Genomic DNA, 25,143 nt, shown 5'->3' on the forward strand with positions numbered 1-25,143 from the left:
TTCCCATGCCCAGGATTGATGACATTTTGACCCGGGTGAGGAAGGGAAAAATTTTCACTAAACTGGACTTAAGGGGGGCATACAACCTGATACGGATAAGGGAGGGGGATGAATGGAAGACAACGATGTTCACCCCCCTAGGGACTTTCGAATATCTCGTTATGCCCTTTGGATTACAAGCAGGCTCAGCATGTTTTCAATCGTTCATGAACCACGTGCTGGGGCCTCTGCTCTACAAGAATTGTGTGGCCTTCCTAGATGACGTATTAGTCTATTCAGAGAATGAGGAGCAGCATGTAAAGGACGTCAGAGAAGTGTTGAGCCGACTGCAAGCAAACCAACTGTGGGTGAAATTAGAGAAGTGTCAGTTTCACACCAAGGAGGTGGAATTCCTGGGGTACCGCTTGTCAGACAAGGGGTTAGCCATGGATCCAGGCAAGGTCCAGGCGGTACTGGAATGGAAGAGACCGAAAACGAAAAAGGATGTGCAAAGATTCTTAGGGTTTGGGAACTTTTATCGGAAGTTCATCAAGAACTTTGCCCATTTAATGGCTCCCATCACGGACTGTCTCAGCAGCAAGAAGAAATTTGTTTGGACGGCAGAAGCGGAGCAAGCATTCGAAGAATTGAAAAAGGCCTTCGCTTCGGAAGAACAGCTCCTGCATGTGGATTTACAAAAACCCATGAGAGTGGAAACTGACGCATCAGACCGGGCGGTGGGGGCGGTGCTTCTTCAGCCGGGGAAGGATAAGTCGGAGTGGAGACCGTGTGCCTTCTTCTCGCGGAAGTTAAACAAATCCGAGAAGAACTACACGGTATATGACCGAGAACTACTCGCCATTCACGAAGCGTTCCGGAAATGGAGACACTTACTAATTGGTGCACAACACAAGGTGCAAGTATGCACGGACCACAAGAATTTAGAGTACTGGAGAACGGCACGAGTGCTCAACCAACGGCAAGTGAGATGGGCACAGGAGTTCTCCAAATTTTATTTTGAAATTTGCTATGTGCCAGGCCCGGAAAACGTCAGGGCGGACGCTCTCTCACGCAAACCAGAGTATTTGGAGGGGGAGGGAGCACCCGAAGAGAGACATATCATCCCAGAGGACCACTGGGTGTGTGGGGCGGCGTTGGTGGGGCAAAGGGAACTGGTAGAGGAGACGCAGAATGATGAATACGCCCAGAATAAGCTCCAAGGTCTAAGGAGGGAGGGAGAAAACTCCGGAGGTTTTGAAGAAAGAAACGGGGCATTGTATTACAAAGGGGCACTATATATACCCGAAGGGGAATTGAGAGGGAGAGTACTCAAACAGATGCACGACAGCCCTACAGCAGGGCATTTTGGGCAACACAAAACCATGTGGTTGGTTACCAGGGAATTTTGGTGGCCCAGAGTGAGGGAAGATGTAAGGGAGTATGTAAGAGGGTGTGACCAATGCCAGCGAGCCAAAGGAGAAAGGCGGGCACCGGCGGGGTTGTTAGAACCGTTGCCCACACCAGAGAGGCCATGGGAGGCGGTATCGATAGATTTTATGACTGATCTGCCGAAATCCAAGGGGAAAACCGCCATACTGGTAGTAGTAGACCTGTTAACTAAGATGGGCCACTTTGTAGCTTGCTCACATGCAGTCACGGCGGAAGAGACAGCTAAATTGTTTGTAGAACATATTTTTAGACTGCATGGCGCCCCCTTGAGGGTGGTCTCAGACCGGGGCAAACAATTCACGTCCAGGTTCTGGAGGAAGCTCATGAGCTTACTGCACGTGGAGGTCAATTTTTCGACTGCCCGGCACCCAGAAACCAACGGGCAGGCGGAAAGAGCAAACGGTATCCTCCAACAATATCTGAGGTGTTATGTCAATGACAGAGAGAACGATTGGGTGGAAAAGTTGGCGCTGGCGGAATTTGCCTACAATAATGCGGAGAATGTGTCCACCGGGATGAGCCCCTTTTTGGCTAATTATGGGTGCCACCCCAGGGCATTTCCAGGGGGAGGAGGGGAGAGATGGAGCGTCCCAGCCGCAGAACTTTTTGTAGAAGAAATGGAAGCGATCCATCGTCAACTCCAACTCAACTTAGAAAGGGCCAAAGAACAATATAAGAAGCAGGCAGACAAGAACAGAAGGGAAGGTGAAACCATAAGGGTGGGGGATCAGGTGTGGCTGTCCACCCAAGGACTGCTGTTCAAGGGGGGTTGCAAGAAATTAAGACCCAAAAGATTGGGACCATTTGAGGTCATTCAACAGGTTAACCCCGTAGCTTTCAGACTCCGGTTACCGAACCACATGAAACTGCATCCAGTGTTCCACAGGTCATTACTGTCACCGTATAGGGGGGGAAAAGAAGGGGTTTTCCCACAGGGACCTGTCTTAGAAGAGAGGGAAAGCAGCAACCATGTGGCGGAAATCCTCGACTCCAGGTGGAAGGGTAATCAGGTGGAGTATTTGGTAGCGTGGGAAGGGGAACCGGAGTCAGAAAACACCTGGGTGACGGCAGAGGACGTCAATGACGAGGTCTTGATCGAAGCGTTCCATCAAAGGTTCCCCAGGAAACCTCAGTCAGTAGCGAGGTTCCGGAGAGAGTACTTTGGCACCACCGACGAGGAGGAGGAATTGGAAGGATTCACGGGGTCAGAGTGGGAAGAAGGAATAGATTCCGAGGAGGATGAGTACTTAGAAACCCAAAACAGCAACCGGTGGAGGAAAATGTTCGAGACTTCGGAAGATGAGGGAAGTTCTTTCAGGGGTTTTGCTCCCTCGCCTCCAGCAGAGGAAGGGAGGGGAGGGGGTGGAGGGGGCCCTGGAGGGGAGGTGGATGTCAGGGAACTGTCATTGGAAGAACAGGTGGTGGAGGGGCTCCCAGAGGTTGAGAGAGACTTATCAGCGGAGGAGGGAACCAGCAGGGGGCGAGAAAGAGCTCCAAGGGAAGGCGAGTCAGAAGATTGGCTCAGAGACAATTCCAGCGAGAACAGCGAGGAGGTTTCAGGACCTCCATTAGGGACACCCACTCCTCGCCGGAAATTGTCACGTAGAGAGTCCAGAAGACGTGTTTCCGTTAAGGAGCTGTTATGCTGGAAGAAATTCCGTAAACGCCCACTGTCGGATTCTGCCAGCGACTGACGGAGCCATGCTTATGGCGCTCCGTTACAGACAGTGGTTTGTGGACTTAGCCAAACACTGAGGGATTAGGAACTTTACGCACAAGCAGCTCAACATCCCATCACACATGGCTTTAGTAGAAATGTTATAAGGAGTTAAGCATAAATAAGTATTACAGTATTAATGGAAAATAAGGTTAAAATAAGTTAAGAAAATTATATGACAGAAAATAGTGAAAGATGGAAAGGAATTGCTGAAATAATTAATAGAAATGGAATACAAAAAGGGAGGTGAGAGGAGGTCGATGAAATGAGGGAATGAAAGATAGGGCATTGAAAAGGTATGATGTATGTTTTTAAATTGTTGTTGCTTTGTTTTATTTAGCCTAATGTGTTAATGTTGTGTATTGTTTATATATTGTATTGTATTGTATTTTCTTTCTTTTGTTTTTTGTTTTTTTGTTTTTTCCTTTTTTTCCTATTTTTTTTCTTCTCTTTTTCTTCTTTTTTGTAAGGTTTAAAAGTAATAAATATTATTTTTTTTAAAAAAGAATGTAGGTCCAGACCTGACTAAAGCAAAGCTTTCTTTTACTGCAAGAAAAGAGAGAGAAACAAAATTATTTGGGTGCGTGGCAGCATTAATTATGAATATTGTAATCTATTCATAACTCTAAACTAAGACATAAAAGGTCCCTACTGCTACAAGACGTAACAGGTGCCAGAAATTATATCTTCTAGACTGAAGAGTGTAGGGAGTGGTATACAGTAGCATCTGTGAAGAATATACCATATTTTTTCATGAATAAGATGCCCCCATGTATAAGGCGCCCCCTATTTTGGGGGACTCCAAATTAAGAAAACACCCCTCAGCACTACCTGTGTATAAGACATGCTCCAATTTTAAACCTTATTTTTTTGGTAAAAAAAACCCCTAGTGTTTTTTTTTAAATAATATTTATTAAAAGTTTAAAGTTAACAAAAAGAAAAAGAGTTAAACAAAACAAAACTATACAATACAATACAAAAAAACAAAAACACTACATATACACTTATCTTAACAAAACAAAACAAAAACAATTAAAAACACATCCAATATTTCCATATCTTATCTTTCATTTACTTGTTTCAGCGACCTCCTCACACCTCCCTTTTTTGTATTCCAGTTCAGTTAACTGTTTCAGCAAATCCTTTCCATCTTCCTCAGCTTTCTGTCCTATAATTTATCTTAACACATTCTAACCTTATTTTTCCTTTAGTCCATTAACAATCTATTTGTACTTAATTCTTTGTAACATTTCTGCTAAAGCCATATAACTTCATTCCAGCATCCTTCTAACACTCATTAATTTTACAGTATTTCTGTAAATAATCTTTAAATTTTTTCCAATCTTCTTCCACCAACTCTTCTCCCTGGTCTCGGATTCTGCCAGTCATTTCCGCCAGTTCCATGTAGTCCATCAACTTCATCTGCCATTCTTCCCGGGTGGGTAAATCTTGTGTCTTCCAATACTTTGCGATAAGTATTCTTGCTGCTGTTGTTGCATACATAAAGAAAGTTCTATCCTTCTTTGGCACCAATTGGCCGACCATGCCCAGGAGAAAGGCCTCTGGTTTCTTCAGGAAGGTATATTTAAATACCTTTTTCATTACGTTATAAATCATCTCCCAGAATGTCTTAATCCTTGGGCACGTCCACCAAAGGTGAAAGAATGTACCTTCAGTCTCATTACATTTCCAACATTTATTGTCAGATAAGTTATAAATTTTTGCAAGCTTGACTGGTGTCATGTACCACCTGTAAATCATTTTCATTAAATTCTCTCTTAAGGCATTACATGCCATAAACTTCATACCTGTGGTCCATAACTGTTCCCAGTCAGCCATCATAATGTTGTGTCCAACATCTTGTGCCCATTTAATCATAGCAGATTTCACCGTTTCATCCTGAGTGTTCCATTTCAACAGCAAGTTATACATTCTTGACAAATTCTTAGTTTTGGGATCTAACAATTCTGTTTCCAATTTTGATTTTTCCACCTGGAAGCCAAGTTTTTTGTCCAACTTATATGCCTCCATTATTTGGTAGTATACCTAGTCTTATACACAGAAAAATACGGTACTTTCTAACACTATAGGCCAATGACTTGTTCTGCTATCTTGAACAATGGGATTTTCCTGCCAAGCATGAGGGAAACTGCCAAGGAGATAAGATAAAAACTCTTGTCATGAACTCATTGTATTTTGGGGAACTCACAAATTTATTAATTTATTTATTGCAAGTTGAAATGCCTGAATCCTTGTCATGTCAAATGAGTGAAACCCACAGTGGGTAAAAAAAGGAGAAGGGTGCCTGTTATGAACCAAGTGCTCCAAATGAACTAAGTGCTGGTCTGCCAAAGGCATCCACCTAGCGCTGCCTTGCACTTTCTAGGCAAGCAAGCAAGGTCCAGCCCTCTACTGCAGTTTACAACCCACTTGTTGAGTAAGATTATAGGGCGTTTGCTAGACATTTGATATGGTAGGGCTGCCAGAGAGGAGAGTGAATCAATATTGTTTCAACTGTTTAACATTTGTAACTTCTCCAAAATTTGATCGTAGTCACACCATCTTTCTCTCATTATACTTAACCTGAGTTCTACTGCTCTCATTAAGAGTTCCCACTCTTGCATGACTGTGAATTCACATAAAGATATGGGAAAGCTTGCAGTGTTTCAGTAACTGGACTTTTGTATGTGACTTTTGCAGGTAAAGAAAACATCCAGTTATCTGAAGATGACCTAAAAAAGTTCCCATTTATCAAGTGGTGTATTTTGGAAACAATACGATTAAGGGCACCAGGTGCCATCATCAAGAAAGTGATCGCTCCAATGACAATTCAAGTAAGGTTTTGTTAATGACGGTAATAGTGTACCACAGTTCTTCATTCAATAATCTTCAAAATGAATATGTTGTTGAATGTATGAAACATACAGATACACATAGAAATTCCTGTCAAGTCATCTATTTAGCACAAATGACACCCTCTCCAGCCTCTTTCACTGTCTTGAAGATAATGAGGGATGCTGAAATTTATGTGAGATTCTACTCCAATGAAGGCATCATAGATAAAAGCTAGTAAGTACAGTACATCTTCGTGTTTAGGGTCTGGCTAACAATCAATTATTACCTAAGTGCATCACTTTATTAGTGACCTCATATAGACAGGATTATCTGCTGTGTTCTTGTGAAATAAATATGTTTATAAATGACTGGCTTTGTTGGAACAGAGTTTGAAGTGTGCATTAGGCAGCACTGTTTAGGGAAGTTTTTAATGTTTGATGTTTTATTGTATTTTTAATATTTTGTTGGAAGCTGCCTAGAGTAGCTGGGGAAACCCAGCCAGATGGGTGGAGTATAAATAAATATATCGTTGTTATTATTGTTGTTGTTATTATTATTATTATTGAGAGCATGTTCTTCTGCTTTTAGAATTTTGTTATCCCTGCTGGTGACCTGCTGGCCTTGTCTCCATATTGGATTCATAGAAACCCCAAATATTTTCCTGAGCCCAATACTTTTAAACCAGTAAGTTATAACATGGGAGCCGTTTGTTTTTCTCTTTTCTCACTAGCTGATGTGGAGTGTAGTATGTATGTATGTATTTGATGCTGGTTGCATTTTTAGCCCACCTTTGCCAAAAAACTTAAGCAGCCCTGTGAGGAAGGTTAGGCTGAGTGGCTGTGTGTGGTGACCTCGCCCCTTTAAGACTGGTTTATGGGAATGGGTTAGGGGCTTCCAATCCCGCCTGCCTTAATGGAGGCAGCCCCCCCCCCCCGACAGCAGGTGAACAAAAAACAAGGATGACAGAGGGCAAGTCTTCCTCGCAAATGACCCCAAGGGACGGGGGAATGGGCTTCACTTGCAGTTCATCTCAGCACCTGGAATGTGGGAGGCGCTGAGTGCAAAAGCGCTCCCACGCTGCCGCGAAGAAGCAGAGGTTCTCGCTTTCCGGCCACACCCACGATTCATGGCGCTGGCTCTCCTCTGCCCTCTGGGGAAAGCAGGGGAAAGCCAGGATTTATGAGGCAAAATTCCTGGCGATGCTCCTGGGGGGTTCTGGGGAGTTCACTGCATCCTGCGGTGCCGCTTATTCACATCTCTGCCTGGGAGTCTGTCCCTGCCCCGGACGAGCCTCCATCCATCGGCGGCATGATTTGAGAATGGTTCCTCAAGAATTCAGAATATTGGCATTAATTATGGGGCGCTCCTGAAGCGGCATATGATAATGGGCTGCAACTAACCAGCTATCGAATGGACTGGACGTGAGCTATGAAGGTATCTGAATGACTTTGAACAAGCACGAAATTTCTTACAACAGTAAGGAACAATGATGGGGGGGGCAATGTTTGCTTTCGTGGTTTTTTAAGGGTCTTTTATTTTCTGACCACCTCCCCACAAAATGGAAGAATCGTGTGCAGGCGTTATGATGTTATCTGATATCAAGAAATGTGGGAGCCATTGATTTATGCTCTATAAAGGGTTTTACAATGCTTTTCTATACCCTCCCCTCTCGAACGTATGGATTTTATATAAATTATTCTTGGACTTGATCTGTAGTGAGATGAGATTTGCAAGGACGAGGGTCTGCTAATTGCACTGGGGGGGGGATTTTATATGTGTCTTTGATTTTTAACTGTGGGCTGTGGAAAATAATCCCCAGAGTTTTAATGGTGGAATGGTCATCTTGTCGGGGATTTATTTATGGCTCAGTGTGTCCTTGAAGAACGGAAGGACTGCTTTCAAAGGAGTCCTTAAAGGAGAGGAATGTGAATGGACAATGAATTATGGCAGTTAATCTCTCTGCACACCAGACCTGAGAAAAGAGTGCCTGAAGGGCTGCACACGGGAAATGGACTTTTATGTGTTTGGGAAACAACAGAAGAACTGACTGCAAGGCAACAAGAGCGGATAGCTATATAAATGGATTAAAACGAATAGAAGGATGAAAAGATGATTAAATGAGAACAATGAAGCAGCAACATCAGGAAGAATTGGACATATTTGCAACAGGAGCTGGAAGCCTATTTTTTTTATTTAAAAAATGTTTAAATAATTTGGATTGATTTGTTAAAATTTGGAAAACAAGTTTAAAAATTTAAAAAGAAGCAGAGGTTCTCCATTTAATTGGATCTTTAATTGGCTTTGAAGTACAGTGGTACATCTGGATACGTACTTAATTCGTTCCGGAGGTCTGTTCTTAATCTGAAACTGTTCTTAACCTGAAGCAGCACTTTATCTAATGGGGCCTCCCGCTGCCACCGCGCGATTTTTGTTCTCATCCTGAAGCAAAGTTCTTAACCCGAGGTACTATTTCTGGGTTAGCGGAGTCTGTAACCTGAAGCGTATGCAACCCAAGGTACCACTGTACCAGCAGGTGATGGAAAAGGGTTGCAACAACATACTGCTGAATATACTAACTACAGGGATCAAAAGTTTGAATTAAGATTTTCTTTGGCATGAGAGTCGGTTGGAGAGAAGGAAGCATTTATATATTTATGATCTGGCAACCCTTTGTGTGTGCTACTGACGGAATGTAATCTAAGATGAAGTTTAATTGAGGCATAAATCTCTTGCTGGAAGGAAAAGAATTTAGGAACTGTGATAAGAACACTGCAGAGATTCTGGGAGCTGGAAAGAAGTATTAAATCTTCAGCACATTCGAAAACTACTCACCTTTTCCGAGGCTGAGGGGGAAATGGCAAAGATCTGTGGCATGTTTTACTAGTGAGACAGAATGGTTTCTAGCAGACTGCTGCCTGTTCTGAGACATCGAAGCAAGGGACGGAGAGATAAGAGTCTGAGAAACTTGGAGATTCAGTTCTGCCCAAAGCCATGATGGGAGAAAACAACAGCTAAGAAGTGAAAGAGACAACACCATATATGGACAGAAGAAATATCCATGGATATAACAGTTTTCACACGCAGGGCAAAATAGTTCCTCACTTAAAGCTTTATAAATTTATATATTACAACATCAAAAATGGAAACCATTAATTATGTAGCTGTTGACTAAGGGATTATTATTATAACTGAAATGTAATTGACAATTAAGTTTATGGGACGCAGTGATATTGGATCGGAAATGCACCCAAACCACCATGCGGGGAGCCACTTTAACTAAAATGTATTAATTGGAAGTTGATTGGCACTTTGATAATTGTGTAATTTGGGATTTAATTGTTATTATTATAATTTGGTTATTATTGGGGGTATATTGGAAAACTAATGAAAAAATGATTATTTAAAAGTTATATGGAAATGAGTTAGAACCTCAGAGATAATGAGCTTAGATACAGCTGTTTCCCGTTAAGGCTTCAAGACCGGTGTCACAAGGTAATTGGGTGGAAGAGGTGAACACCCATGGTCTAAGTCCCCATAAAACCTGGGTTGGTGGGAGCTCTTGGCAGCCAGCCAAGCAGAGGTTGGGCTTCTGACAGCATCTTGTTCCGTTGCTCAGCCTACTGAGATTTAAGTGTGTTTATGTTAATTAGCTGGATAAGTTAGTGTTTGTTATTTTCTTACCTTTTGAGCTATTTGGAGTTTCTCTCTTTCATAGGGTTTTGTTTTAGTAAAGTCTGTGGATGATTTTATGAAATTTGGTCTGGTCTGAACTCCTGAGCCCTTTAATTTTGACCATGTTTTTGGAGCAAGGGTCATCCACCACACCGTGACTGACCCAAGGGAGCCAGGGAGCTTCATGGTTGACTGGGAATTTGAACACTGGTCTTCCAGGTTGTACTCCAACATGAATCACTACAAGGCACTGACTTTCTGTGTTGACATAGTTCTCATGGAGCAGGCATTTCCAACACGCTGATCACGATTGACTTGGGAATCGCTGACCGATTTTCATCAGTCGCAGGCTGAGAAAGAAAAGCCTTTCACTGCAGCCTGGGACGCAGCAGCAGCCGCTGCTACTGTCAGTCTCATGCAAGCCTCAGCTCCTCCTCCTCCTCCTCCTCCAGCCATGGAAGTAGGCTTGCCTTCCTTCCCCGATGCCTGCTCTGCACTGTGCTCTGGGGGGGGGGTAGAGCGCCAGTGGTGGTGTGAGGGGGATGCAGTGCCCTGAGGGAGGGCTGGGATGTTTGTGGGGGCAGGGTGTTCCTGCGGGGTACTAACTTAGGGGTGGGGGCAATAACATGATTGAATGAAAAGCTCCAGAAGCAGAAAGACTGAGGTGGAGGGAGAGAGTGAGGATGCTGAGTGTGTGGGAGGCAGGGGGAGGGAGGGAGAACATGGAGGAAGGAAGGGAGGGAGGGAGGGAAAGAGTTAACACACACAGAGAGAAGCTGGTTCCTCAGATCTGTGCAAACTAATATAAAAATATAGTTTGACATTTCTCACTTGTTTAGTTACGGTACTTGTTCATATTTAATAAACTTAAATGACTTCGGAGGGTGGTAGATCACTGCCAGTTTTTGAGACTTGCTGGTAGATCGCAGCCTACTTGAGGTTGGACTTGCCTACCATAGAGGAACTTGAATGCTTCTCCTTAGGCATGGCTAAAGGTCATAACAGCTTGTACTGCCATAATAGTTTGTACTGAGGAAAGTATTGGGGAAAGGAGAATTATTTTAAAAATAACCACAACCATGGGTATTGAAAGTACACCTTTTATTCAAATGAGAGCCAAGTTCTTGTTTACATTGCTATCACAAGGATTCTTGGGATTCTAAGAGAAGCTTTTGAGCGTTAAAACATCTGCAGCCGTACTTGCTGCACTTTAAGCTTCCCTACTATCTCTCTTGCGGATCTAGAATTTATGAATGTTTAAAATAAACTCACAAAAGTAGCTTCTTACTCCATGCTTAGCCAAATAGAAGGTCATGTTTGTTATTAAGCTTATTTACCACAAAGTTGATTTTGAGAAAGAAAATTTTCATCGCACAGGATCGTTGGAAAGAAGCAAATTTAGAGAAAAATGTTTCCTTGGAAGGTTTTGTGGCATTTGCAGGAGGAGGACACCAGTGTCCAGGAAGGTCAGTAAAACAGCTGGAGTTTATTTCTTAAACTCTTTAGAGAGTGACTCTACTCCTATAACTTCATTCCCTCTTAACAACAAAGCTTCACAGATGATTTTGTTTTTTCAAAAAGGATTGAAAAGTTTATTACTGTTACAAGCTATTACAGCAGATACCTTGATGGAGGTCTTCCAAAGGTGAATGGTAAAGGCAGTGCTGGATAATGTGGCATGTGGGAACGTCTTGCAGTTTCTCTGAATTTACAGTTTCCTTGCCACCTTCTGGAGCTGTGTAAATTTCAGTTGCTCCATACAGTGGCACCTCGGTTTAAGAACAGCCCTGTTTATGAACTATTCGGTTTACGAACTCCGCAAAACTGGAAGTAGTGTCCCGGTTTGTGAACTTTACCTCGGTCTAAGAACGGAATCCGAACCGTGGAAGGGTACCGGTGGCGGGAGGCCTCATTAGGGAAAGCACACTTCAGTTTAAGAACAGATTCGGTTTAAGAACGGAGTTCCAGAACGGATTAAGTTCGTAAACCGAGGTACCACTTTATACTTATTTTAATATTTGGTCACAATGCATTCTGTTGATGTTGCAGGATGCAATGTTAAACATTAGCTGAAACAATAGCTTTTGCATCCATTTGTATAGGTGTAAACCAATTTTCTCACAAAGTGCACTGTGTCAACATTCTGTTGTTGATGGCTTTCGCTTCTAAGAATTAGAATACAACAAATATTCCATGATGTAACAGTATTTTTTAAAAAATTGTGGGAAAGCTTGCAAAGTTAAATTGCAAAAAAGATGCAACCATTTTTTTTCAAGTCTGAAATTTGAATGTATCCAAGAGCAGGCCTAAGAAACTTACTGAATTTTACTTCTAGTACGCCGGCTCCCTCGGCCAATAAAGCAAGATGAGCACCGCAGCCCCAGAGTCGGTCACGACTGGACCTAATGGTCAGGGGTCACTTTACCTTTTAGTACAAAACAAGCACTCAGATAAACACACTACTCCTAATACAAACTGGGCTAATGTTTGTATTACTCAGGTTTTGAAACTATCCCATCATTGACAAAACTGTCTTACCCATGAAATGAGCCCACACAGACTACCCCCCTCCCACATTGTGCAACCAAAGGGGGCATTGTGCAAATGGTTATCTACACACAAGTGGCTGAAAACATCTGCTTTAAGATAAATCAAGTCTACTGTATATTTTGGAAAGTTGTTTCTTTGCTATATGCCTCTTTAAAAATTGGGGAGGGGTATTTTTTATTATTGTTATGTTATGCATTTTGTGTTTTTATGTTGTAAACTGCCCTGTGATCTTTGGATGAAGGGTGGTGTAAAAAAATTAATAAAGAATGAAGCATTGTAACAGAATTTTAGATGATGTTTCCTGAGATCAAGTCAGTTTTTATCTACTTGTACTGTTTGCATTTTAGATGGTTTGCTATCATGGAGATTCAAATTCTAGTAGCTATGTTGCTTTGCAAATATGAATGCCATCTTTTGGATCCACTACCAAAGGAGGTAACATATTCATAATGAAAATTAAAGTTCATAGTATGTAACTTTAATTATCTTTCATCTCCTCTGTTAAGCTTTTGTAACTTTTCTAACTAGATAAAAGTTCACCATGTAGTGCCTTTTCTTATGCAGCAGTTTTTTTAAGTGGAGAGTATCTGTGGAGGAACAGACATGAAAAACATTGCAACAGATGTCAACCAATATAGATTTTTGATTTCAGTCTGTTGCTTGTGTATCTTTCCAAAGTCACAGAAAAACATATCACTTGGGACAAATGCTCCACAATAAGGACTCAGCTTAATCGATTATCAAGCTGATAAGATAAAACAAGATATATAGTCAACATCTATTTCCGGCTGAAATGGTTACATTTCAGTGAGAATAAATACATCATATATTAGCTGCACAGTGAAGTCTTAGTAGTAAACAAGCAATAGCTTAGAAAACTGGACAAATCTATAAAGATACAACAAAATGACAATATTATTAGTCTAATTGCAAAATGGTGGGAAGAAACTCTGAGTTTACTGGAACATTGTCTGGGTGTTGATTTACAAGTTGATGTTACTTCTATCAAATACATGAGGTATTGTAAAGAAAAAGACTACGTCTCTGTTGTCTGCTTGTCTGTACTCCTTATTGTTCTTGGTGATATTTTTTCTGTAACTTTGCATTCTGCTGTTATATCACCATCCTCTGTATTGTCTGTTGTGTATCTTTTCTGCAAGATTATTATGGATTAGGAATTTGAATGTAATAATTTTTCACATATACTCCTCCATAGGTATTTGTCAGTGGAATATTAAGTTGAAGCTGGCACCCTAGTTACTTTAAATGGAAGTTAAATATGCTTACCTGAGTTCTGGGTTGCAGCCATAGGCTACAGGCCTGCATCCAATTAGTCCATGCTACAGTAAATTCTCTTGAAACCTCCACATTTACTAGGTGCAGGCTTATAATCATAGTGGACGGTCTAGCTTCATGGAACTAACAGGAATTTTTTCATGCTCTTTTATTATTTGAACCAACATGCAGCAACCTTGTGATGTCAATGAAGTTACTTTACTGTTTTAACATCCCCTATTATGTTATAACAGACTTTTATTCCCATAGTGTTTTGAAAGATCCTTAAAAGTATATGTTCATAAAAATTCCACTAAATATAGATAATCTCTATTTAGATCACTACGTCTCCCTTACAGTTCATGATTAGATAATCTGAAATGTAATCCTTGTTTTAAAATGTTAAAGCTTGTATATGTTCCACTTTTGAATAACTAGCATCCCAGATTGTTAGCTGTGTCCCTTGTTAGAATATTTATGAAAAACATTTAATCCCACTTTTCTGTCCCATTATGAGGCATGATAAGATCAATTGCAGGCAAAAGAGAAAAAAGCATGCATGAATAAAAACACTTAAAAAACCCAGATTATTCATAAAGTGCAAAAAATAGACAACATCAGTCAAGGAATAAGGGTGATGGTTTGTAGCACACTTTTCCAGTTACAACTGCCCAATATCTACAACCTGAGCCCTCCTACCATGTGAGCCTGCCTTCTTCCTCTGCCCAATATCTACAACCTTGTTTACTTAGGTTTTATCTTGTCATAAAATAGAATTCAACATCACTCTCTTCCAGTTGTTCTATCTGTACAAACATTATGGCTTGCCAGATAGAAAACCCCGCTTCTCCTCCCACACACTGTTCTGGGGATTCTCCCAAACTACCCCCCCCCAGTTAATTTTGGGGAGCGGGGGAAGGAGCCCTGTCACACAAGCAAAAGTCCTTTGGCAGGGCCTCTGTTGACAGGACTGGCTATGTGAGACTTGCCCACAGAGTTTAATTCTAAACTGCTTTGGAGACCGATTCTGGCTCAAAATAATGAACATTTTTTGGGGGGGAATATACTTAATTGTTGGTAAAATTCTTGTTTCAATTACACTTATATTATCACTTGTATTATTATCTTAAGTGTCTGCTTGTAACTTCTTTTCTGTTTTTGCAGAGCCTTCTCCACTTGGTGGGGACACAGCAGCCTGAGGGACCATGCCGAATTCAGTATAAGCTGAGAATATGAAGCTGAGCATTGGTGCCCATCCCGATTCCTTAACTGTCAGACTGAGAATCAGAATTGGAAGGGACCCCAGGGGCATCTAGCCCAAACCCCGCAATGCCGGATGGATCGGCTCCATTCCTTTTTTTTAAAAAAAAAAAATTAAATAATTTTTATTAAGTTTCATATTACCAAATTAAACACATCAAATCAATTAATCCAAATTATAACAATACATATCATGTAATCCAATTGTTTTCCAAATTAAAATTTTTTGTGGGGGGTACCCATGCTTCTCGATCGGCAAGATTCCAATCCTCGAATATTTGTGCTGCTTTCATCTTAAGAATTATATTTCCAGTCCCGTCTTCTCAATCCTTGCCATTCCTCATTTTCCTTTTCATTCACCTCCGAGTTGCTCCGCAAGTGGGTTGGAAAAAAAACAGTCTTATTTGTGTTTCTGTGTGGGCTTTGTACTGCTCTCTCGTAAATCACTCTCATCCAATAATCCAGGCATTTCCACTTGAGCAAGCAATCGCCATTTTGTCATTCCGATGAAATACAGTCTAAAAGCTCGCTCTTTAACTTTCCCGACCTGTTGCATCGTAAATTAGTCTTTTTCCAGGAGGGCTGCCCCTTCCAGATCACAATCTCCTTGTAAGTAATAAATCTTCGGCTCGCCCTCCCCAAGACCAAACCTCTGCAACACAGGTCTCGTATCAAATCTCCATTCTTACTGCGTCACAAGAGAGCCCTTCTTCTTTCCAAATCCTTCACAGAGTAAAACCTTTAAGTTCAAATTATTCCCCCACAATTCATATTTAGTCCCATTTGCAATTAGTTGCTGTGACGGATCTTCTAAGAGGGAGGGTTATTAGTTAATCACATAGAGCAAAAAAAAATAAAAAGTCATTTCCCCCCCTTTCAGTTCCGTCGCATTCCATTCCACATACCATGTCTGTTGTACTTTGATGTAATCTTCCATCTCAGTCTTCTTCATTTCAGTGGTAAAATTGTTAGCAGATAAGAACCTCCTGCCTCTCTTGAAGCATGTGCGTTATCTTTCACCAATTTTTTCCTTTTAAGTAACGCAACTAGTTTCACACCTGGAAGCAGCTTTGGAGGAGTTCCGAGGCCCGCCAAGGGTTGTGCACCCAGTGCCTCACCCCCTCCTTCTTCCGAACTTGGGGGTGATTTATGGCAACAGCGGGTGAAAACTGCATCTCTCCCCCCTGGAGAGATGAAGGGAGACTGATTTACTCCCCATAATCAGCCTCTAATTACCTCGTGCGGGCTGGATAGATGTTAATATCCACCATCTTCCAAGGTGCCCCTAGCGGCCCCCCCCTGGATCGGCTCCATTCCAATGTGTCCTGCATTCTCTGTTACCACCTTTGATCATCAGAGGTTTAAATATACCACACAATCCACTTCAATCCACTTCAATTGTTTTTATAGGATGCCAATTATACTTCCAGTTTTGGGCTTGGCTATCCAGAGAACTGCCAACTTCTTTTAAGTAGACACATTTTATCGTCATTGAAATACCCAGTTAATTAGAAACCCCCACAACCAAGCGAGTTAACTGAGGGCAAATGATTTCTCTCAGCCAAACAGAGTTGCTTTTAAATATACTGTAGGTTTATTAGTTCTTGTTCTGCAGCTGCATGAGCGCTGATAAAATTAAGAGGGTGTCAAATACTACCAAAATTTGAAGGGAAATATTTGCTTTGTTAGGTGCAGGGCATTGGTAAATTAGTCTACACCTTCTGTGAGCTGACTGAGTATGATCATTTAGCACAACTAAATGAAAACATATAGTGAACTGTCCCGTGTTTTCTCCTGAACACTGTGTCTTGTAGCGGCATCACTCACCCAAATTCTGGATTGCGTCCATCTTGGTTAGTGGGTATTCTTGTAATGCAGCTTCATCTTTCCACATTGTACAGTCGTACCTTGGAAGTCGAATGGAATCCATTCCGGAAGTCCGTTCAACTTTCAAAACATTCGAAAACCAAATCACGGCTTCTGATTGGCTGCAGGAAGTTCCTGCAGCCAATCGGAAACTGTCGAAGCCCTGTTGGATATTCGGGTTCCAAAAGAACATTGGCAAACTGGAACAATCACTTCCAGGTTTGCGGCACTCAGGAGCCAAAATGTCCAAGTTCCAGGGCATTTGGGATGCAAAGTACGACTGTACTTGGAAACTCACTGCACAGAGCTCTTGTGAGAGACCCTCTAGGCTAATTTCTAGAATACTCTCTGTGGGCATTCTGCCCATCTGGATCTCTTTCTTCAAGAATCAAGTTTCTTACAGCCCACTCTTAAGCATCTTTGTAGAAGTTAAGTGACACTGTGTTCTCTTGAACTCGCTCTTCATGTACACATTTTGGCATAGCTGAAAGTGACCAGCAGAATGTCCACCCAGAAGGGAGCAGCAATTTACCAATGGGATAGTCTGCCTCCCTTGAGCTGGCCAGGTTGTGCTAACTTGGCAGGAAGCTGTGCTCTCCTCCCCCGAGGCTAGAGCATCTCTTACCTGTGCCTCTTACGCAGGGCTGAATGACAAAGTAAGGTCTCAAGCAGCTGAGGGCAGCAGTATTCCAAGCCCTTTGAAGGGCATGCTGCTGCTTTGCAGCATCTCAAGTTGCAGAAAACTGCACAGCCATACTCAGTACTCAGTACCACTCTGTACCACTGAGAATCTGACAGGAATACACACACACACACACACACACACACACCCCACAACCATGTATGTTCCAGATAGAAAGCATTCCAGTTAGTTTTTTACAATTACATTTTTTTTAACCGCAGGTACATTAAAGCCACAAGCAACACGTAAGTAGTGTGTGGAAGTAAGAGTAGATAATCTGCAACATTTAGGAACATGTTTCTCTTTTTAGATTGGAACATAACTGTGGTAGCTGGTGCCCCATCCCCAAAGTCTACCATCTGACCTACCTATGCAACTACTTCAAACAAGGAAGTTTAATTTGGCAGATATCTGCACAGCAGTTTTGTGGCTGTGAAACATGACAAGTATGGAAATGGATTAAGGTAGAACAGATTACACACACACACACACACACACACCAGTATACCTTTATCTCCAGAACATGGAAAACTTAAAAATCACCAGTCCATCAGTTTCCTCAAAATTGAAAATGGAACACCACCAGATTTGGTCATTGAGCAGGAAAACTAAAGGCAGAGTTTGGATTTTATCATGCCCAGATTATCTGGAAATCATTTTACTGATAGAACAGCTGACTGAAATATTTTATATAACAAGTCATTAAAATAAGGAAAACTGAGACTTGATGCAGGAAAAAGTCCGCAAGGATGTTCTGGTGGTACCAGTACTTGAATATGTAACAGAATAATCACCTAAAGCTGAAGAATAGTTGCATTGACAGATATAAATGGGGATGACATAGCTAAAGAAATGGACAAGAAAATAATAAAATGATTTACAGAACTTCCAAATATATTTCATTTAAACACATGGACACAATTAGAGAAATAAGTACCAAGCAAACAACTGATTAAACTATTGAGTCAACCCTTTAGAGATTCCCCTTCATTGCAAAATCTAGCAGCATTTAAGAAGAATGTTGCATCAGATTCAAATTGTGGTTACACCCAACATCCTTGTCTTGACTTCAGCTTATTTTTCCAAAAACAAAATAAATTACTTCATACTATTCAAATACTATTTCGAACAGACAATACTATAGTATGTAGGCCAGCAAGTGGAATAACATTTGTGCTGGATGGGGGCAGAGGGGAGCTCTTCTACATGGGATCCAATGAAACTAACCATATTCAGCCATCTTGGAATAGTATTCTACTTAAGTGTACAAAAATATGTGTGTACATGTTGCCCAAGAACTACAATCGTGGTTGATGGATATACTAATACCAATGATCTTCAGCTATGCTCACCAGGTTTTGTCCCTCAACATTGGATAAGCTGGCTGGGGATGTAGTCCAACCACATATGGGGATGCAGGGTTGACAAAACACTGCAGTACAGTATCAAGGACATGTTGTATAGCAGAAGAGAAGGTCGAGAAATCATATTCATGGACAAAATACAGATCCACAAATTGTTTTCATGCAAGTCAAAAGAAACAATGACCCATCAGTGCACTGACAACAAGCAATTTACAGTAGCTCAGGCTAATGGTGGTGCTGGTGTTTTGTTTTTCCCAGCAGCTGTCAAGCTAGCTCAGTCCACCAACACTACAGTTGCATGGGAGATGACACCAACCTGTTTCCCCTGCTTTGTTTTCATGTTGCCAGTCTAGTAAGGCATTGTGTTTTTCTGCAGAGCCACCGAAGGGAGGGGAACCAAAGGTATTGAACATTAAAAGTGTCCAGCAGCAGTTTAGTGAAAGAACCTCCAGGGTTTATGGATCTGGGAAAGGATTTCATGTGAGCACATTCATGTACAGTAGTGAATTAATAAACAAAATGAAACAGGCAGGGCTGTTTCTTAACCACAACACAGCACTAAGGCAAAGTATGTAAAGCCAGAGGCAGTTTGTTGGAATACTAACAAGGGAACTGTGATTACCGTATTTTTCCCTCTATAACACGCAGATTTTTTCTCCTAAAAAGGAAGGGGAAATGTCTGTGCGTGTTATTGAGCGAATGTGTGGTCCCTGGAGCCAAATGGCAAAAAAAATCAGGCAAAAATCAAATCTCGCGTCTCGGAGAAGGCAAACCTGAAAAGAGGAAGTGGCTGCTTTCCTGCATTCTGCCTCAGGGTCTTACTGCCCACCCTTCTCTGTTTCCTTGCTGTGTTTGCTCAAACGGAACAAAGAGCAGGGAAAGCCCCTCCCCTCCAGGCAAGCAGAGTGTCGTCTCTGTGCTCCGGTGCTGCTGAAAACATGCAGGAGGGAGGGAGGGAGGGAGGGAGGGAGAGAGAGAGAGAGAGAGAGAGAGAGAGAGAGAGAGAGAGAGCTGGCTGGCTGGCTTGGGTGGGTAGGTGAGGGAAAACTTTTGCCTTCCTTTCCTCCCTCCCGTTATACCCCTCTCCTGCATTCTTAGCCAGCTGCTTCTCTGCACACCCCTCTCGTGCTCCTTGTCCATTCTGTATTTTTCCTTCCTTCCCCACTTAAAATGTGGTTAAAAAGCATGGATCCACATGGATCCTCAGGATCTTTGCATTGGGTCACCCCAAATTCACCATCAGATCACATAGCATGTCCATGGCTACAGCCTGCCCCCCAAAAATCACACACGCACTGTTGCCTGGGGCTGCAATGGTGCAAAAATGTGGTTAAAAAGCATGGATCCACATGGATCCTCAGGATCTTTGCATTGGGTCACCCCAAATTCACCATCAGAGCACATAGCATGTCCATGGCTACAGCCTGCCCCCCCCCCAAATCACACACCCACTGTTGCCTGGGGCTGCAATGGTGCAAAAACGTGGTTACAAAACATGGATCCTCAGGATCTTTGCATTGGGTCACCCCAAATTCACCATCAGAGCACATAGCATGTCCATGGCTACAGCCTGCCCCCCCCCAAAATCACACACCCACTGTTGCCTGGGGCTGCAATGGTGCAAAAACGTGGTTACAAAGCATGGATCCACAGGGATTCTCAGGATTTTTGCATTGGGTCACCCCAAATTCACCATCAGATCACATGTCTGTGGCCACAGCATGAAGCACAAAAATGATACATCCACTGTTTCATTCAGAATGTTTTTTCCCTTGTTTTCCTCCTCTAAAAACGATGTGCGTGTTATGGTCAGGTGCGTGTTATCGAGCGAAAAATACGGTAAGTCAGAACATTACGACGATCACTGTTGATATAAAAGAGTGTTAAAACTAAATGCTGATTTAACAAAGCTGGATGTCACAACTTTTAGTATGCAGTTTCTTATGTTAGTCTATTGTTCTCTCTCAAAATAAAATACTTCTGCAGGAATTTTACAGTTTAGCCTTATTTTTACAGGACCATAAACAGTATTGCTTTGAATAAAAAATTGTCCAGTGGCACCTTAGAGACCAACTAAATTTGTACTGGTTATAAGCTTTCGTGTGCATGCAAACTTCTTCAGATACACTGAAACAGAAGTATCTGAACTGGACAATTTTTTATTTATTTCGACTTTGTCAGACCAACACAGCTATCTACCTGAATCTAGTATTGCTTTGGTTACTGTTTAAGAATTTTTACAGGAAAATGAACATTTCTGTATATTGATAGGGAAATTATTTTGGTACTTGAATGATTGGCAGAAAGATGGAATAAGATAAAGCATATGAGAGCTGGATTCCTAAGTAAAATTGCAACAGAGGTTGCAACGTCATAGGAAAACATGTCATAATTTCTTTTTTATTGTGTGTGTTCTACTTAAAGTTTGAAATGCTTTTTGGTTTCTCAGTTCTTTTTCAGGCTCCAATTGAAGGGCGGTTCAGTAATGATGTGTGCTCCATGGTGTCTGTGCTGTAGCCTAAGCAAAAGAAACAGGAATCTACACTTCAGTTTTATAGTGTCAGATTCATTTTGCTGATGCTGCCGAACCAAAATCTTTGTGCTCCTAAGTGCAACATCAGCATTACGGAGCATGAAAGAGAACAATTGAACCCATCTCCCTGAGCTACTTCTCAGTTTGCATTTTATTTTTAATCCCATTGGTCAAAAGGCTTTGAGGACAACCAGGCACATTCTGACAGACATTTCTGTGCTATGTTTACCATTCATTCTATTACCAAATTCAAGGGCAACTAAGGTATAGAATGATGGACTTTGCAAGTCAAATGAGTCTTGCTTTCAAAAGACAAAGCCTGCAGCATGTGTGTGTGTGTGTTTGTATGAAATATCCTATATTCTACTGTAAATCCTAAAACCTAATAATTAAATTCCTAGTATTTCTAGAGGAGCTGGGTTGTTGTTGTTTTTCAAGACTAGAGACAGGCTATGAAAAGGCTCAGTCATCAATTCAGTAAAATTTATGATGGAAGTACATGACTGGATATAAACACTGCTGTTTATTTGCTGCAAAAATTAATGTTTTCTAGCCTAGAAAGTACTGGATTTGGCCATAACATACAGAGCAATCCTATACTTCTATAACACCAGGATCAGAGATACACTGCCACTACATTGCCACATCCAGTGCAGGCTCAGGCGAGGAGGGGAGAAGAAAACGCTCAATTGGAACATACAGAAGCAGAGTAAAGATGGCAGACCCACATCCCTGGAAAGGCCCACCTCTCAGGAACTCTTCAGAGACTGCCTGGGAAACCGACCAGGGGGAAAAAGAAGGGCAGGTGTGCAAAGTGGAAGTAAGGAAGAAAAAGGAGTGAGTGGAGTGGTGTCCTTTGTATCTGTTGCAAGCTGTACAGAGCGGCTGGTCCTGTTGCAAGTGCCCGGCCTCAACCTGAGACTACAGAGCTACATGGGCTACATGGCCGTCCGGGAAGGCATCCAGGTAGTAGCTCATGTTGTCTCCCTGAGCTGATGGTTTCCTCTGCCCCGAGTCCCAGAGCAGCCTGTGACAGGAGCCTGCCTGGTCTGAGGTGAGCCTGTCTTTTGCAGTAGCAGCTTCCTGGGGGCAAGTTTGTAGAAGAGGGTAATTGATCTGAGGCATGGCCCTGCTTTACAAGCATTCAGTGCAATGCCCACCTCTCTTATTCTCCATGATAGCAGAGAAACTTTTGGCATTATCGTAGGACCTTCCAACCATATTGCTGAGGAGCTCTCATCTGTCACCACTGGCTCTTTCAGATTCTCCTGGTCAGCCATGTTGGCCACCTGGAAGGGAACCTGGAAGAGGATTAGGGAGGACTCGTGGGGTCTGTGCATGGGATCCATTTAATTAGGTCATCAGGACATGAAAGCATTCCCAAACGCTTCTGGAGATTTGTCTTCTGTGTACCATTATTCTGCCACCATTAATTCTGGTTCAACTTTAATTGCTATGTTGCAGGGAGATGAATATGTTCCAAGCATGGGGGGGGGAGGGGGGAATTGCTGAATTTCATGCAGCTATTAAAGACACAGGAATTATGTTGAGGGAAAGTGGTGGCAACTGACAACCCTATCAAAGGGGGATCAGTAGCAGCGTTGCTGCATCACAGGTTGTGGCTGGGACAAAAGATGGGATGTTGGCTTTTAACAATGGCTGAGGGTTCTAGTGAGTATCCAGAAAAGCAAAATGCCTTGGAGGACGTTCATGTTTTGCCAACACAAACTATGATGATTCCGTTGCCAGCCTGTGCTGCCTACATTGATTTAGTCTGGGTTTATTATAATCATATTCTGTTTGCTTCAGTGTGCTGCCTGGAGTTGATAAAACGTGCGAGTTGGGGGTGAGGTAGCTTGTGTCAGTCCTTGTGGTGATGTAATTCCAATGCGAAATGGAACAGCAGCGCTTGCATAGCTGGAAGTTGTGTTGGAGGCTAGAAACAGCTCAGGCGAGAATTTGCATCTGTGTTTCCTCCACTTTAAAGCCGCTGCCATTAGCCCTGGAGGAGTGTCCGGAGCAATTAGGAGGCATCAGCTCCGAGGCTGCGAAGCTCCTTCCAGACTGACGCCGGGGGGGGGCATGGACTGTGCGGCCGCCTCTCTGGCTGCCTGCGCTCTGGACCTTGAGGTTTTTACCATCCAAGATGTGAAGGTATGGACCTGCCCCTCCGGGGGAGAGGGGTCGGAGGGCAATGGGAGTTACTGAAGGGCTGCAATAAAGCAGATAAGATGCTGGCATTCTAAGCACAACTGGAGCGCGTAGGTCTGTTTATATGAAGAGAATATGGGGCTGTTCCTTGGTATGAGCTTTTAAAAACATAGCTTTTGAATTACCTTTGTGAGAGTAACAAAATTTTTTTGCATCTTAATGGAAAGCTGATTTCTTAGCAAAATGTCCTTGTTCTTTATTTACCAGTCTTTTAGCATAAACGAAATTATCTTTGATTACTCTGCATTTTTTGGACAGCATGATAAGGAAATGAATAGTAAATGCCATGTGAGTCCAGGAGAGTGGGTTCTCTGGATTTTCTTCCAGTATGCCAACTGTTCTAAGCGCCTGGAGCACTCACTTGGAAAAACCCGTAACATTGACTAAAAATTATCAATTGTGAAGGGCTGGGTTTTCTGTTTAACCCTGGCGATTGAACCATGATCAACTTAAATATAATTTCCCTTTTTTTCTTGAGCTGGCAAAAAAGCAATCCTAAAAATAAAGATCAATTTTGTGAAAATGTATAATTTTAAAAGGCAGTGAGATAAGCCTTCATTTAAAGAATAGTTGCAAATGGCATAATTTGGACCAATGAAGCATCCCGGATGCAGTGAGAGGCGACACAGGGCTGAGGGTGTGAGTGAGTGTGACAGCGCCCCCCCCCGGAGGGTGGTCACCATTGTATTTGGAGTAAGTAGACCACTATGGGGTATCTTGTGATTTTTACTATTTTATATTATTTTGAAGATTGTCACTGCATTTATTGTACTTTTATTGCACCCTTCTTTGAATTGATATACTGTTCACCTCTTTGGGCCAAAAAGGTAAATATGTAAATGAATCCTTAATGTAGCATATGTTGTGCCCCACATCCCACATTTTGTGATGGAAGAAGAGGCAAAAAGAAAAATGTTGTTGGCATATTCACATCCTGTGGGTGCTGCACAGTACAGGGAGTCTGTAAGTCAGTCTTTAATATTTTCACCATAGCGTACAACAGAGGATAAAAACAATTAACAATAATTACAAAAAATGATATTCAAAAATCTTATGTACTTATCACATTATGTACAACACAAGTAGAAATTTGGCTTAAACTTTGGCAGCTGCCAAAGCAGATCTTACGGCAGCTAAAAGAGTTGCTTGGTTACAAGATGCCACAGCAGAGGAAGCATGAAGTTTAGAATCTGTCTCTTTAAAACTTTCCAGTTGAATCTGAGCTGCAGTTCTGAGACTAGTAACAAGCAGAGCCCGGCCAAACTCCAAGGCAGGGTAAGCCAGTGGGCCCCTCCAGGTGCTGCAGGGACCCCCACTCCCATCAACCCCAGCCAAAATGGTCAAGGACGATGGCAATTGTCCAACAACATCTGGAAAGAGGCACATTGGTTGCCCCTGTTCCAGGGCATGTGCAGAGTTCAAGCTAATTGTCTCAGTAACACACAAACACATACCTTAAAATGACTGCCTCACACTGTTTCTTTCTTTTCCCCTCTAAAACAATGTGGGCTGAAGCATTGGATGTCATCCCCCCCTCCATCCCCCCCTCCACACTCACATCCACACATCCGTTCCATTTTCTCCCCCCCCCCCCGCCCCCTTTCCTTTCTCTCTCCTTTTGCCTGGAACATCAAGCCTGGCCAATGTCTTCCCCCACAGCCTGGAGCACCTGTGTCGCTGGCCCCTCCTGAGCCTGCTCCAGACTGTGCTATGCAGACACAACCCCTCACAGAGGCACATCTGTCGGACA

The 25,143-nt window shown here is 42.3% G+C and overlaps 3 protein-coding genes across 6 annotated transcripts in view; all 3 read left to right on the plus strand.

Annotated features, from left to right (window-relative positions):
• Positions 1-15,597, plus strand: part of CYP39A1 (cytochrome P450 family 39 subfamily A member 1) — a 53,811-nt gene extending 38,214 nt beyond the window's left edge. Inside the window, exons 8-12 of one of the 3 annotated variants that reach the window (XM_083606610.1) lie at positions 5,846-5,979; positions 6,569-6,664; positions 11,030-11,118; positions 12,550-12,637; positions 14,642-15,597. In XM_083606610.1, the coding sequence (XP_083462736.1) occupies positions 5,846-5,979; positions 6,569-6,664; positions 11,030-11,118; positions 12,550-12,637; positions 14,642-14,713 (479 nt within the window). In that variant the 3' untranslated portion in view covers positions 14,714-15,597. The remainder of the gene's footprint in view (positions 1-5,845; positions 5,980-6,568; positions 6,665-11,029; positions 11,119-12,549; positions 12,638-14,641) is intronic. The other 2 variants (XM_083606611.1, XM_083606612.1) reach the window with 2 other exon arrangements.
• L1TD1 (LINE1 type transposase domain containing 1) overlaps positions 1-25,143 on the plus strand; it is a 119,550-nt gene that overhangs the window by 84,569 nt on the left and 9,838 nt on the right. The window lies entirely within an intron of this gene.
• Positions 15,746-25,143, plus strand: part of RCAN2 (regulator of calcineurin 2) — a 28,047-nt gene continuing 18,649 nt past the window's right edge. Inside the window, exons 1-2 of one of the 2 annotated variants that reach the window (XM_083606802.1) lie at positions 15,746-19,272; positions 20,494-21,987. In XM_083606802.1, coding sequence (XP_083462928.1) covers positions 21,898-21,987 — 90 coding nt within the window. In that variant the 5' untranslated portion in view covers positions 15,746-19,272; positions 20,494-21,897. Of the gene's footprint in view, positions 19,273-20,493; positions 21,988-22,258; positions 23,337-25,143 lie in introns of those variants that run through there. The other variant, XM_083606803.1, reaches the window with a different exon arrangement.

The sequence above is a fragment of the Podarcis filfolensis genome (genome assembly GCF_964270895.1).
Source record: "Podarcis filfolensis genome assembly, chromosome: 3".
Lineage (NCBI taxonomy): Eukaryota > Metazoa > Chordata > Lepidosauria > Squamata > Lacertidae > Podarcis > Podarcis filfolensis.